The 15732-nt window shown below is 43.3% G+C and overlaps 1 protein-coding gene across 10 annotated transcripts in view; it reads right to left on the minus strand.

Annotated features, from left to right (window-relative positions):
- MAPKAPK5 (MAPK activated protein kinase 5) overlaps positions 1–15732 on the minus strand; it is a 58145-nt gene that overhangs the window by 20390 nt on the left and 22023 nt on the right. For 9 of the 10 annotated variants that reach the window (XR_004439572.1, XR_004439571.1, XR_004439570.1 and 6 more), the window contains exons 2-7: positions 12001–12074; positions 11091–11166; positions 9313–9410; positions 8124–8232; positions 6266–6355; positions 5438–5533 (exon numbers count right to left, since the gene is read on the minus strand). Coding sequence is in view for 6 of the 10 variants with exons in the window: in XM_033220563.1 (XP_033076454.1) it covers positions 5438–5533; positions 6266–6355; positions 8124–8232; positions 9313–9410; positions 11091–11166; positions 12001–12074 (543 nt within the window). In the remaining 4 variants the exon portion in view is untranslated. The remainder of the gene's footprint in view (positions 1–5437; positions 5534–6265; positions 6356–8123; positions 8233–9312; positions 9411–11090; positions 11167–12000; positions 12075–15732) is intronic. The other variant, XR_004439573.1, reaches the window with a different exon arrangement.

The following is a 15732-nucleotide window of genomic DNA, read 5'->3' on the forward strand; positions in this document are numbered from 1 at the left end:
ATGCTATTTGGGTAAAAAGAATTAAGCGAGGTTTTTAACCAACTGCTAAAGGCAAAATGTGGGCTAGGATAAGAGTCCAGACCCCGTAGGAGCCATAGAAAACAAGGAAGACTCATGCTGCTCCCATGCTCTTCTGCACAGACTTCCACCAGATGTTAATGAGACTCAAAAACACAGGTCCTGCCCAACAGCAGAGAAACAGAGATACCTCTCGGTCCCCTATTGCCATCACTCTTTCTGCAGGCTTGCAGGGACCAAGCGGTAACTGACAGCAATCTACTGCAAAGGGGGGGCCAAGACTGTAAAGAGAGATCCCCTCTGAGGTATAGGTGCATTAGCAAGGCCAAGGCTGAGGGTAGAAGTGGAATATTTAAATAAATAAATAAATAATGGCATTTCAGACCTCACCTAACCAGAAGGTAACAAACAGGATCCCATGCCAGTGGGGCACTGAAGACAACGATAGCAACAACAAAACTCACACTCAGCTCAGCTTTTGAGTAGACTGATTTAACCCTCAAACCTAACACTTGGGACGAGCAACAGAAGAGGCATGCCCACTTTTAGGCTCTCAAAAAAAAAAAAAAAAAAAAAAAGAAAATCCTAATAAATCTACAAAAGATGTACTAGACTTAATAAATGAATTAGCAAGGTCCCAAGATACAAAGTCAATATACAAAAATCACTAGTATGGGCTGGGTATAGTAGCTCACGCCTGTAATCCCAGCACTTTGGGAGGCCGAGGCTGGCGGATCAGGTCAGGAGACAGAGATCATCCTGGCTAACACAGTGAAAGCCTGCCTCTACTAAAAATACAAAAAAAATTAGCCAGGTGTGGTGGTGGGCACCTGTAGTCCCAGCTACTCAGGAGGCTGAGGAAGGAGAATCACTTGAACCCGGGAGGTGGAAACTGCAGTGAGCAGAGATCATGCCACACTGCACTCCAGACAGGGCAACAGAGTGAGACTCCATGTCAAAAAAAAAAAAAAAGTCACTAGTACGGCCAGGGGTGGTGGCTCACACCTGTAATCCCAACACTTTGGGAGGCCAAAGTGGGTGGATCACCTGAGGTCAGGAGTTCAAGACCAGCCTGGCCAACATGGTGAAAACCTGTCTCTACTAAAAATATAGCATTTTTATTTTTTGTATTTAGAACAAAAAATACATTGGCCTTACCTGGATAATTCCCCATTTTAAGATTCTTAAGTATTCTGCAATACAAGGTAACATAATCCCAGGGATTATAACATGGACATCTTGGGGGGCCCAAGGTGGCGTGGTGGCGGGCGCCTGTCATTCCAGAGGCTGAGACAGAATTGCTTGAACCCGGGAGGCAGAGGTTGCAGTGAGCTGAGATTACGCCACTGCACTCCAGCCTGGGCAACAAAGAGCGAAATTCCATCTCAAAAAAAAACAAAACAAAACCAAAAAATAACTAGTATTTCTATAAACTAGTTAAAATTAGAAAATGGCCGGGCGCGGTGGCTCACGCCTGTAATCCCAGCACTTTGGGAGGCCGAGGCAGGCGGATCATGAGGTCAGGAAATCGAGACCATCCTGGCTAACACTGTGAAACCCCGTCTCTACTAAAAATACAAAAAATTAGCTGGGCGTGGTGGCGGCCACCTATAGTCCCAGTTACTCGGGAGGCTGAGGCAGGAGAATGGCGTGAACCTGGGAGGCGGAGCTTGCAGTGAGCCGAGATCGCACCACTGCACTCCAGCCTAGGCGACAGAACGAGACTCCTTCTCCAAAAAAAAAAAAAAAAAGTTAGAAAATGAATTTTTTGGCCGGGCGCGGTGGCTCAAGCCTGTAATCCCAGCACTTTGGGAGGCCGAGACGGGCGGATCACGAGGTCAGGAGATCGAGACCATCCTGGCTAACACGGTGAAACCCCGTCTCTACTAAAAAAAATACAAAAAAATTTAGCTGGGCGAGGTGGCGGGCGCCTGTAGTCCCAGCTACTCGGGAGGCTGAGGCAGGAGAATGGCGTGAACCGGGAGGCGGAGCTTGCAGTGAGCTGAGATCCGGCCACAGCACTCCAGCCTGGGCGGCAGAGCGAGACTCCGTCTCAAAAAAAAAAAAAAAAAAAAAAAAAAAGAAAATGAATTTTTTTTTTTTTTTTTGAGACGCAGTTTCACTCTAGTTGTCCAGGCTGGAGTGCAATGGCACGATCTCACCTCACTGCAGCCTCCACTTCTCGGGTTCAAGAGAGTCTCCTGCCTCAGCCTCTCAAGTAGCTGAGATTACAGGCACCGGCCACCACACCTGGCGAATTTTTGTATTTTTAGTAAAGATGGGGTTTTACCATGCCGGCCAGGCTGGTCTCAAACTCCTGACCTCAGGTGATCTGCCTGCCTCAGCCTCCCAAAGTGCTGGGATTACAGGCATGAGCCACCACGCCCAGCTGAAATGTTTTAAAACATCATTTCCAATAGCATCCAAAAACAAAATTTAAGGATACATTTAAGAAAATATGTGCAAGACCTGTAACATTAAGAAGTATAAACATTTTTGAGAAAAATTAAAGACCTAAATAAATGGAGAGATATATACCTTGTTCATCGATTGGGAGACTTTTATATTGTTAAGGTATCAATTCTCTCCAAATTCATCTATAGATTAAATACAATCCCAGTCAAATCCCAGGAGGCTTTTCTGTTATACAGAAGTGAATTCTAAAATGTAGAGAAATGCAAAGGATCTAGAATAGCCAAAACAATTTTGAAAAAGAATGAATCTTAAGTCAAGACTTAATATAAAGCTACAATAATCCAGATGCTCTTGCTATAAACACATACATATATTAAACAAACACAATAGAATCCAGAAAAGACCTGCAATTCAGGCCAGGCACAGTGGCTGACGCCTGTAATCCCAGCACTTTGGGAGGCCAAGGCGGGTGGATCACGAGGTCAAGAGATCAAGGCCATCCTGGCCAACATAGTGAAACCCCATCTCTACTAAAAACACAAAAAATTAGCAGGATGTGGTGGCGGGCTCCTATAATCCCAGCTACTTGGGAGCCTGAGGCAGGAGAATTGCTTGAACCCGGGAGGCAGAGCTTGCAGTGAGCCGAGATTGCACCACTCCCGCCCCGGCAAAAAGAGCCTTTTACAAATCCTTTTACAAATGATGATTTGTAAAAAACAAATGATGCTGCAACAACTTGACACCCTGAAGGGGGAAAAAAAGAACCTTGTCTCTCATTTCATACACACACAAACTCAAATGAATTACAGACCCAAATATAAAAGCTAAACCTATAACATCTTATGAAAACATCAGAGAAAGTATTTATGCTTGTGGATCTCAGGAACAAAAAGTACTAAGCATTTAAAAAAAAAAATGGTGAAATAGACTTCATTAAATTCAAAACTTCTGCTATTCAAACGCCATTAAGAAAATTAAGGCCGGGCGCGGTGGCTCAAGCCTGTAATCCTAGCACTTTGGGAGGCCGAGACGGGCGGATCACGAGGTCAGGAGATCGAGACCATCCTGGCTAACACGGTGAAACCCTGTGTCTACTAAAAATACAAAAAAACTAGCTGGGCGAGGTGGCGGACGCCTGTAGTCCCAGCGACTCCGGAGGCTGAGGCAGGAGAATGGCATAAACCCGGGAGGCGGAGCTTGCGGTGAGCTGAGATCCGGCCACTGCACTCTAGCCCGGGCTCAAGCCTGTAATCCCAGCACTTTGGGAGGCCGAGACGGGCGGATCACGAGGTCAGGAGATCGAGACCATCCTGGCTAACACGGTGAAACCCCGTCTCTACTAAAAATACAAAAAGTAGCCGGGCGAGGTGGCAGGCGCCTGTAGTCCCAGCTACTCGGGAGGCTGAGGCAGGAGAATGGCGTAAACCCGGGAGGCGGAGCTTGCAGTGAGCTGAGATCTGGCCACTGCACTCCAGTCTGGGCCACAGAGCGAGACACTGCCTCAAAAAAAAAAAAAAAGAAAAAATTAAAAGGCAAGTCATAGACTGAGATAAATATTCATGATATATATATGGAAGGCAGAATAATGGGCCCTCAAAGACGTCCATGTTATAATCCCTGGGATTATGTTACCTTGTATTGCAGAATAATTAAGTTAAGAATCTTAAAATGGGGAGTTATCCAGGTAAGGCCAATGTGATCAGCAGGGTCCTTATAAGAGGCAGGCAAGAGAGTCAAAGTCATAGAGAGAGACATTCATTGGAAGATGCTGCGCTACTGGCTTTGATGATGAAGGAAGAGGCTCCAAGCCAAATGATGTAGGCAGCCTCTAGAAGCTGGAAAAGGCAAGAAATGCCTCCAGAAGGAACACAGCCCTGCTGACAACCTTGATTATAGCACTGAGTACCATTTCAGACTTCTCATTTCCAGAAGTATAATACATTTCTGTTGTTTTTATCTACTAAGTTTGTGACAATATGTTACAGTAGCAGTAAGAATACAACATACATATGGCAAAGAACCTGTGTCCAGAATATTTTGAAATTCTTATACCTCAATTCTTTAACAAGAAACCAACAATAACAAAAGGGCAAAAGATGAATGCCCATACTTCACAACAGAATGGCCAATAAACTTGTACAAAAAGTGCTCCAAAACAGTGGCCATCAGGACAATGTCGTGATTAAAACCGTAATGAAGTAACACTCTGCCCCCTACTAAAATGACTAAGATGACAAATGCTGACAAGCAACAAGCATGAGGCGTTAGTAAAAATGTGAAACGACTAAAACTCTACACATTGCAGGTAGAAGCATAAAATGGTATAACCATTTTGGAAAAAAGATACGGGCATGCGGGAACATGTCCCTGAAAACCTTAAATGAAGTGTTCCTAGCAGCTTTCTTCATAATAGCCAAAAATGAGAAACAACCCAAAATCCTGTCAGTGAATGGAAAAAACAAATGCAGCTTAGGTATATAATGAAATACTACTTGGCAATGCAAAGGAAGTAACAAGTGATAAATGCAGGAAGATGGACGAATCTCAAAAACATGCTAAGCAAAAGAAATGAAGCTTGGAGCCGAGTGGTGCCATCTCGGCTCATGAAATTTGGAGGGGGTTCAAGTGATTCTCCCAACTCAGATTCCTGAGTAGCAGGGATTACAGGTATGCGCCACCAAGTCCGGCTAATTTTTTGTATTTTTTTTAGTAGAGACGGGGTTTCACCGTGTTAGCCAGGATGGTCTCCATCTCCTGAACTTGTGATCCGCCCGCCTCAGCCTCCCAAAGTGCTGGGATTACAGGCATGAGCCACCATGCCTGGCTAAAGTTGATTTTAAAAGAATAAAAGATCTACACCAAATAAAGCAATCTGTAGGTTTCTAAAGTTAAGTTCTCCCTCTCACATCTGTAATATATGCCTACTTGTGCTGTAGAATAGAAGGAACACAAGTCTATTGGCAGCTTGGTGACAGATCTTAGGACAGAAACAGCACATGCTTACCTGGGGTGCTACATAATAAGGGGTGAACTGGGGTGTCATCAAGTCACCTTGGTCAATCTTGGCAAATCCAAAGTCACACAACTTCACTGGGGCATCCTGAAATTTTAAAAAAAAGGAATCACTGCTCGAGAGTGCTCAGTAAAAATTAAAGGAAAATCCAGGTGCAAGACATGTTACTCTGAGCTCTAACAAGTTTCTTTCTGGCTGAGATGCGAGCTTATGAAAATAACATGTCCCCGGGTCTAGAGACAATGATTCACACTGAGGAACTGTTCTTAGTAATGCAGAAGTAAGGAATTCCTACCCACTCACACAGCTATTTTTGCTTTAGAACTTGTAAGGGCAGCACTAACGTCAAGGTCTTGGCCTAGGGCCCCTTCACTCTATAAGCCCATCACCTCTCATCAGTCTGGGCTACTTCACTCTTAATATCTGCCATTAAGCTTTGTGACAGCCAGAGCAACTTATGTGGTGGGACATGGGGCAGGGGACAGGGCTGAAAGGGAAAACACAAATGAAACCATCAAGTTTCAAGATAATACATAACAGCATATAGATTCCTGCCCCTTCCCAAAGGTCCTCCAAATAATATCCAAAATCATAAGTACCACAAACACGTATCAGTATCATCCAAAATTATCAATGCCGGGAGTACAGTAGTACAGCTTCTCTGAGTCTCTAGCAAGGGAACGAGTAGAAGAAACAAGCTGTTTGAAGCACTTTGGCCTAAAGCTTCTTCACCATGAATTCAGAGCACTCCAAACACACCCACTCCTGAACTATGTTAAGAGCAGCAGCACTAAAATGCAGAAAAACAAGTCTTCTCACCAAAGAGTTATCCTTAAAAAGCAGATTTTCGGGCTTGAGGTCTCTGTGCGCAATGTTTAACAAGTGGCAGTGCTGCAGAGCCAAAGCTATCTGAAAAAAGACACAATGGAACAGCCACTTCTTAGAAAAGATCGCTCTTTAATACACCTGGTGTAGAGAACTCAGGATGTTAAAAAACAAGCCTTCGTTAAGACTGCGTTCAGTTTCAATTTTAAAGGAGAAATTAAGAAAAACTTGGAATACCAAGAAACAGAATGGATTAAGCTTAGTTTAACTGCAACTTGTATTTTATCAAACAGAAAGAAAAATATGATGGTACAGCAATTCTTTGTCAGAATAAACTGATGGGTAAATTCTGTAAGGAATGGGAAAAATGAAATGCTCCCACTTTCATTCATCTGAGGTATGACAGGCACTGCAGAAGAAACACCTAAGCTGAGCAATGGTCAGCAGGCGCGGTCCCCATAGCAGGGCTACCGGCAGGGGCAGGACAGCAGGATCGCCTGGCTCAGACAAGAATGGCACTCTCCAGGGAGCTGAGAGTCAAGAAATCAGCTGACTGGGTTTTTCCAACTAATACTGGAAACTCATTTTGCTCATCATGCTTGTTGAAAATGTTGCCTGTTTATGTGGATTTGAAGGGGTTTTATTTTATAGAAGATTATCAGAGCTCATCCTTTAATCCTAATATTTGAAAAAATTAAAGGTATAATTTTAAAAATCAAACAGAAAGAATAGATTCTACTTGTTCTTTAACTCTCAATATGGAATTTTCTCAGCAATCCAAGTATCAGTTCCTCCCTACCAGAAAGAAGGCATCCAGAAATGCTTAAGGTTCATGGGAAACTTGGAAGAACTTTTTATTAAGAAGCAATTGGGGGCCGGGTGCGGTGGCTCAAGCCTGTAATCCCAGCACTTTGGGAGGCCGAGACGGGCGGATCACGAGGTCAGGAGATCGAGACCATCCTGGCTAATACGGTGAAACCCTGTCTCTACTTAAAAATACAAAAAACTAGCCGGGCGACGAGGCGGGCGCCTGTAGTCCCAGCTACTCGGGAGGCTGAGGCAGGAGAATGGCATAAACCCGGGAGGCGGAGCTTGCAGTGAGCTGAGATCCGGCCACTGCACTCCAGCCTGGGTGGCAGAGCAAGACTCCGTCTCAAAAAAAAAAAAAAAAAAAAAAAAAAAGAAGCAATTGGGCTGTGCTTCCTAATTCTCTTTGCTTTGCTTGCTTGGTATTCTGAAAATAATTCTTGAGGGTTTAGCTTTTCACCTCTGCAGGAAGTGATTATCAGTTGGATTCCTCGTATTGTTCGTGACATAAATCATTTCTATAGCAATAAAATGTGATGTCAAAATAGAATATAACCAGGCATAATCCAGAATTACAAAGATCTTAGGATATTATTAAATCTGAAGAAATCACAGAAAGGTGGCTCACATGCAAGAAGCATCTTATGTACAATTCTCTTAGAATATGTTTTTATACCATACAATCTTTCAGGTGGTATCAGCAGCATTTTATTGCAAAGTCCAATAACAGTACTTGGTAGCTACATGCCTAAAGATACCTGCAGTCTACAAAGGAGTTAAGGTCGCCTTCCTTCCAGAATTTATTGAAATCTCACAGCAGCCTCAGGAAACAGTTGACAACCAATTAAGAACACAGTACCCCCACCCCCAAGTATAAAAGGGGTCACATTTCTCCTGTCAAAACATCTTTTCTGATTACATAACAAAGCAGGCAATGAGAAGTCAAATAGAGCTTTTCTTTAAGTTTTCTTTTCTTCCCCCCAATGAAATTGCGCTTGTTAACCAACTTTGTTGGCAGTTTGATTGGTACCTGGGGTTAACTTGCCTGCTTTGTTACTTGGCTGGCTTGCTTCTCTGTAAAGTGCCGGTGCTGGCTGATTCTGTGAAATAGCTCTCCCCCTTCCATCATCTCCATTACAATTAAGAGTCGGGCCCTGTTTGAAAGCATTTGATTTTGTTAAGTTAAAAAAAAAGAAAAAAAAAAGAAAAAGAAACAAAAAAACCCTGAAACATTAAGAAGCTGACCTAAAGATACTGCATCTACAAAGTGTGTAACAACTTCCTAAATCCAGGGTAACACAGTTACTAAGAACAAAAATTCTCATGTTCTGAAAAAAAATTTTTAATGTGATTTTTGGCTACCATTCTTTCATATATGCTTCCAGCTTCCATCCAAATGCTTTCACCAACAGAGCACAGTTGTGAAAAATAATCGTTTGATTTCCCATTTAATTTTAAAATTCTATCTTCTTTTTCCATCTGGAAAATTCCTACCCTTCCTTCAAGTCCTAGCTTCCACACAGCCTCTGTGAGACACCTCTCCTCCCAGACTATAGTTAGCAGTTCCTCTCCTTTGTAAGCTTAGAATATTTTAGGGATGCCTGTCTTTAGTGCCTATTGCACTGCTATGATGATGGGTTTACATCTCAGTCTTCCCCAAAAAAACCATACCTTATTTAATTTTGAATTTCATCAAAGAGACTTAGAATGCCACCCAATATGCTTGCCAAACATTTGTTAACTAAAAGAATAATGTTGATTTCTTTCTTTAAAAGGAAAGTCAGACTAAGCAATAATAAAAGCTTTTTGTTTTATCAGCCTCTAAGACTTTGCCTAGAATAATATTTGGGTCCCTTTCACTGATTTGAAATAGAATCTGTTTAAATTCCACATTAAATGCTTTCTTGAAATGAGAAAGTAATCAGAATAATCAGGTGACCTGAAGAGTGGTAGGGGCATAGATGAAATTAGACTGGCCACAAGAGGATTACTGTTGAGGATGGATCATGAGAACTCGGGGATTCATTACATAATTCTGTCTGCTTTTACAAATGCTTCACATTTTCCAAATTACAAAAAGGGAGATGGAGGGGGAGGGGGAGAAGGAAGGGCACAGGAAGGGAGGGTAGGAGGAGGAAGGAGAGGGAAGGGGAGAGAGCACATAAAAGAGAGGATGACTCCACTACACATTGGCCTACATATGGGCATATGATGATGACACTGTGTAGTCTTACCTAGGGCTGGACTCATGAGGAAACTGGACACTGTTGGCAAACACTTCAATAATCTGAACTATGTTTGGGTGTGTGGCACACATCATGTGCAGACGTACCTTAAAGAGAACAGAGGAAATGTTTCCATAGGTAGGCGATACCAACATTTTCTCTCCAAAAACTGACCACACTAGATACAAGCCAATTACAATAAAAACTTAATCACCCAGAATGATGTAAAAAGCCAGTGTTTTCAAAGATTATCTCCTTAAGAAGGCTTTCTCCATGAATAAAACCTCACCAACAGATTTACTTCCTACTGTTCCATTTATTTGCAAATGAAAATCCGGCAAACAACTCATTTCATTTTAGAAATTATTCACATCTCTTTATGCAAAAGAAGTCCTTCATTGCACATGTTATTAGAATGTCATTACCATATCCAGATAACTTAAAAGCAGTGTATAGCCAGAGTCAGTGGCTCACACCTGTAATCCCAACACTTTGGGAGGCCAAAGTGGGCAGATCACTTGACCCCAGGAGTTTCACACCAGCCTGGGCAACATGGCAAAACCCCATGTCTACAAAAAATACCAAAAAAATTAGCCTGGCATGGTGGCAAATGCCTGTGGTCCCAGCTACTCAGGAGGCTGAAGTAGGAGGATCACTTGAGCCTAGCGAGGTCAAGGCTGCAGTGAGCCGTGATTGTGCCACTGCATTCTGGCCTGGGTGACAGAGTAAGACCCTGTTTCAAACAGAAACAAAAACCCAATGTATATTTTTAAAAACTAAAGGCCGGGCACAGTGGCTCACGCCTGTAATCCCAGCACTTCGAGAGGCCGAGGCGGATGGATCACCTGAGGTCAGGAGTTTGTCAAGGCCAGCCTGATCAACATGGAGAAACCCTGCCTCTACTAAAAATACAAAAAATGCATGGTGGCGCATGCCTGTAATCCCAGCTACTCAGGAGGCTGAGGCAGGAGAAGCTTGAACCCAGGAGGCGGAGGTTGCACTGAGCCGAGACTGCGTCATCGCACTCCAGCCTGGGCAACAAGAGCGAAACTGTCTCAAAAAGAAGAAACAAACTAGAAACATCCTCAGAGTCCTCCTGTAGCATCACTTTTATACACCATTCACCTGACCCTTCCTCGTGCTATTTTATCTCCACCTTTAAGTATCTTTTTCAATAAGCAAAACTGAGGTAAATCTGAATACATGTGGGTACAAGAATCACATTAATTTTATTTTTTTTTTTTTTTTTTTTTTTTTTTTTTTTTTTTTTTTTTTTTTGAGGCGGAGTCTCGCTCTGTCGCCCGGACTGGAGTGCAGTGGCCGGATCTCAGCTCACTGCAAGCTCCGCCTCCTGGGTTTACGCCATTCTCCTGCCTCAGCCTCCCGAGTAGCTGGGACTACAGGCGCCCGCCACCTCGCCCGGCTAGTTTTTGTATTTTTAGTAGAGACGGGGTTTCACCGTGTTAGCCAGGATGGTCTCGATCTCCTGACCTCGTGATCCGCCCGTCTCGGCCTCCCAAAGTGCTGGGATTACAGGCTTGAGCCACCGCGCCCGGCCAAGAATCACATTAATTTTAAAAGAACAAGAGGTGGCTGAAAGGAAATGACTCAATGGCCTTTGACAGATCTAGGCCTACTTTACAATGCTAGCATGAATGGGGAAGAGAAGTAAACTTTGGACATAAAACTTTTTATGCATCACTGTATTCTCTTTAGGAAGCCGCCTTACTTGCAAAAGAACAATTCTTAGGCACTTCAAGTATTTAAGTTGAGGCAATAAAGCATACCTCATTTCTAGCTTTTGGACGATCAAGAAGAATTTTCAGTGCAAACCGTTCTTGAGTAGATTTCTTTACACAGACTCTAGATTTGGAGGGAAAAAATCAATCAGAGATCATATATGTTAGAATGAAAATTAATTTAACACATTTTTTCTTTGAGATTTGTACTTCTCATCAAGGATATGGCCAGGTGCATCAGAACAAACTTGCCCCCAAGGATAGCAGGTGAGGGCGAAGAAGCATCTCACCCCTCTGCCCAGCAGCCAATGCTCAGGCCTCAGCTTCTAAGTCACACAACAGCAACTTGCTGCTGTGGGTCAATGAAAAAATAATGGCCTCAGCTGGCTACAGGTGACTCTCACAATGGCCCCACAGTCTCGACATCTTTTTTTTTTTTTTTTTTTTGGAGACAGAATCTCGCTCTGTGACCAGGCTAGAGTGCAGTGGCATGATCTCAGCTCACTGCAATCTCTGCCTCCCTGGTTCAAGCGATTCTCCTGCCTCAGCCTCCCGAGTAGCTGGGATTACAGGTATGTACCACCACACCTAGCTAATTTTTGTATTTTCAGTAGAGATGGGGTTTCACCATGTTAGCCAGGATGGTATCAATCTCCTGACCTCATCATGATCCGCCTGACTCGACCTCCCAAAGTGCTGGGATCACAGGCATGAGCCACCACGCCTGGCCAGACATCTTAAATGACTCTATAAAAAGACCATGGCAACTCAGTTACTCTTAACTAATTTCTAAATACATGAGAAAAAGCCTAACATAAAAACCTGTACTTGTTAAATTCAGCCAGTTTCTCAAACCTGGCACATTTGATGTGTCTAATTCAAGATGTATTTCAAATGGCCCTTCTCAGAGTTTGCACATGCCAACATTTTGCCATAGTTTCTCATATGGATTGCTTACCTAACTGGACCACTAATTCCAGCTCCCAGCTTCTGAGTCCAATTTATACTGTATTCTTCTAAAATGGAAGTTTCCTATTAATATAAAAAAAGGGAGAGGACAGAGAATGATTCCCCAGTTAACAAGCTGAATAAGCAGAGATGGGACAACAGATGACCTGTTGCTCAACAGCTCACCTTCTAAAAGAATTTGATAAGCAGAACTTTGTGTTCTACAGGGCTTTATAACTAGACATTTTGTCTAAATGACAGTGACTCAGTTAGACATTGTTTTCCAATTTTCCAACAAGAAAGCAAAGACTTCAGGATAAAAGGAAATTATTCAGCTCATCTACAAGGTACATTTCCATAGACAATCAACGCTTTTGGGGGAATCTGAGAGGAAGATATTCTTTCAAAATGCTTCAATTACTAAATGCCTCTTTGCTACAATGGTCAAGTATATTTTATGAAATTATACAAAGACTAGTCAGATATATGCTGCCAAGCTATAAAGGCCTATATACCTGAACAAGTTGATTACATTATTGGAATAACTGAATAAATTGAGACTTAAAAGTTCAAAAAAAATAGCAATTAATCAATACCATAGTAACCACCTAATTTCCAACAGCACCATTTTGTGTACAGATATATCGTGTCATATTCATTATGTAAGTATATTTCTGATATAAATAACTCAACAGTTTAGGATAGAGCCTCTACAGTTTAATGAAAGTTGTAATGGAATTCCTGGCTAACTATTGTATGTTAGCTTCTGTTGCCATATGCTTTTAGATAAAAAAGAATGTAATTAATTCATTCATTCACTCACTTATTTATTATAAGAGACAGGGTCTCAGCCAGGCTCACGCCTGTAATCCCAGCACTTTGGGAGGCCGAGGCAGGCAGATCATGAGGTCAAGAGATCGAAACCATCCTGGCCAACATGGTGAAACACCATGTCTACTAAAAAATATAAAAATTAGCTGGGCATGGTGGCACGCGCCTGCAGTCCCAGCTACTCGGGAGGCTGAGGTAGGAGAACTGCTTGAACTCAGGAGGCGGAGACTGCAGTGAGCTGAGATTGTGCCACTGCACTCCAGCCTGGCAACAGAGCAAGACTCCATCTCAAAAAAAAAAAAAAAAAGACGGCCTCACTCTGTCACCCAGGCTGGAGAGCAGCGGTGTGATCATTTCTCACTGCAGCCTTGAACTCCTGGGCTCAAATGATCCTACCACCTCAGCCTCCCAAGTAGCTAGGAAAACAGGCACACACCACAACATGTGGCTAATTTTTTTCTTTTTTCCTTTTTTAGAGACAGGGTCTCCCTATGTTGCCCAGGTTGGTTTCAAACTCCTGACTTCAAGCAATCCTCCTGCCTCAGCCTCCCGAATAGCTGGGGTTATAGGCAAGAAAGTCATATATTTATTTTTTATTTGTTGTTTTTTGTGTGTGTGTGAGATGGAGTCTCGCTCTGTCACCCAGGCTGGAGTGCAGTGGTGCAATCTCGGCTCACTGCAAGCTCCACCTCCAGGTTCCCACCATTCTCCTGCCTCAGCTTCCCGAGTAGCTGGGACTATAGGTGCCTGCCACCACGCCCGGCTAATTTTTTTTTTTTTTTCCTTTTTTAGAGACAGGGTCTCCCTATGTTGCCCAGGTTGGTTTCAAACTCCTGACTTCAAGCAATCCTCCTGCCTCAGCCTCCCGAATAGCTGGGGTTATAGGCAAGAAAGTCATATATTTATTTTTTATTTGTTGTTTTTTGTGTGTGTGTGAGATGGAGTCTCGCTCTGTCACCCAGGCTGGAGTGCAGTGGTGCAATCTCGGCTCACTGCAAGCTCCACCTCCAGGTTCCCACCATTCTCCTGCCTCAGCTTCCCGAGTAGCTGGGACTATAGGTGCCTGCCACCACGCCCGGCTAATTTTTTTTATTTTTAGTAGAGATGGGGTTTCACCGTGTTAGGCAAGATGGTCTCGATCTCCTGACCTCATGATCCACCCACCTCGGCCTCCCAAAGTGCTGGGATTACAGGCATGAGCCACTGCGCCTGGCCGAAAGTCATATATTTAAATTTTGATAGTCTAAAATTCATTTTTGCAGGGTTCCACAGGTAAAATAGGAAACCAGCTGCAGACCTTAAGAAAGTCAAAATCCTGCCAGGCGCAGTGGCTCATGCCTGTAATCATAGCACTTTGGGAGGCCAAGGTGGGAGGATCACCTGAGGTGGGAGTTCAAAACCAGCCTGACCAACATGGAGAAACCCCATCTCCACTAAAAATACAAAATTAGCCAGGCGTGGTGGCGCATGCCTGTAATCCCAGCTACTCAGGAGGCTGAGGCAGGAGAGTCGCTTGAACCCAGGAGGCGGAGGTTGCTGTGGGCCAAGATCACGCCATTGCACTCCAGCGTGGGCAACAAGAGCGAAACTCCGTCTCAAAAAAAAAAAAAAAAATCAAAATCCATAAGACTTTTACATTGTTTTGTTGCAATGAAAATCTGATAGATCATATGTAGCACAAGAATCCTGCTTGCTAGTATATAGGAATAGGATATTTGCTCATGTAATACATACTCATTGCTCATGTAATACATACTCACTGAGCAGCTAGTATATCAGGCTAAGTTCAGACATGAAAACAAGGCCTCTACCCAGTGAATGTGCTAGGCTTGGAAAGTCTTCATGTCTACCCCTTTCTGTGTCCAATTCTTGGTAAAGGTTCTCAACATACAGTAAATAACTATGGAATAAATGACTAGAAAGGAATTAATCCCTAGGAGGGCAGACTAAAGCCCTATGATGAAGGGATATTGAGTTAGGAGGACCCAGCAAGATCGCTACACAAACTCCCTTCTGAAAAACTGTGCATCAGGGTTATGGAGCTTGTCAAGCTCACACAGTGAGTTATGGGCACTATCAAGGTTATAATCTATGGATCTGGTATCCTCTACCATCCCCTATCCCAAGCACCTTTCCATCTATTAAGGGTAACTGCCCAGGCCCTAGCATAAAGATTAGGAACAAGGACTGCCCAATCAGAGAGGTCCTAGGCTCCATCTTCACTCACCACCTCCTAAACAGAACTCAAACCTACCCACTTAACCTGCCTACTTCCTTCACTTATCTGCTACATGACCTGTTTGACTTAGGAGTGTCTGACGAGACCCAGGGGAATAGAGTAGTGGGAAGGAGGGAATTGAAGCAGAATTTAAGCATCGTGGTGAAAACTGTTCCACTCAACTAATGGAATCATACACTCACAGGAGACTATGGAAAATAAGATTTGTTCTACTGAATTATTCATTACAATCAGAGTTTATATGCCCAACCCCTTGGATGTAAAAATAAGTTGACCAAATTCTCCATTGTACTTATTTTTTTATTTTTTTAGACAGAGTCTTGCTCTGTTGTCCAGGCTGGAGTGCAATGGCGTGATCTGGTCTCACCACCTCCAGAGTTCAAGCAATTCTCCTGCCTCAGCCTACCAAGTAGCTGGGATTACAGGCTTGCACCACCACACCCAACTCATTTTTGTATTTTTAGTAGAGATGGGGTTTCACCATGTTGGCCAGGCTGGTCTTGAACTCCTGACCTCAGGTGATCCGCCCACCTAGGCCTCCCAAAGTGCTGGGATTACAAGCATGAGCCACCATGCCTGGCCCTCCACTGTACTTATTAAGTTAGTACCCTACCTGATGGACAGCCAAGAAAGTTGAACTTGTAGAGACTCTGATTGGAGTTTTGACACTGA

Source organism: Trachypithecus francoisi, unplaced genomic scaffold (assembly GCF_009764315.1).
Source record: "Trachypithecus francoisi isolate TF-2019V2 unplaced genomic scaffold, Tfra_2.0 Lachesis_group11, whole genome shotgun sequence".
NCBI classification, from domain to species: domain Eukaryota; kingdom Metazoa; phylum Chordata; class Mammalia; order Primates; family Cercopithecidae; genus Trachypithecus; species Trachypithecus francoisi.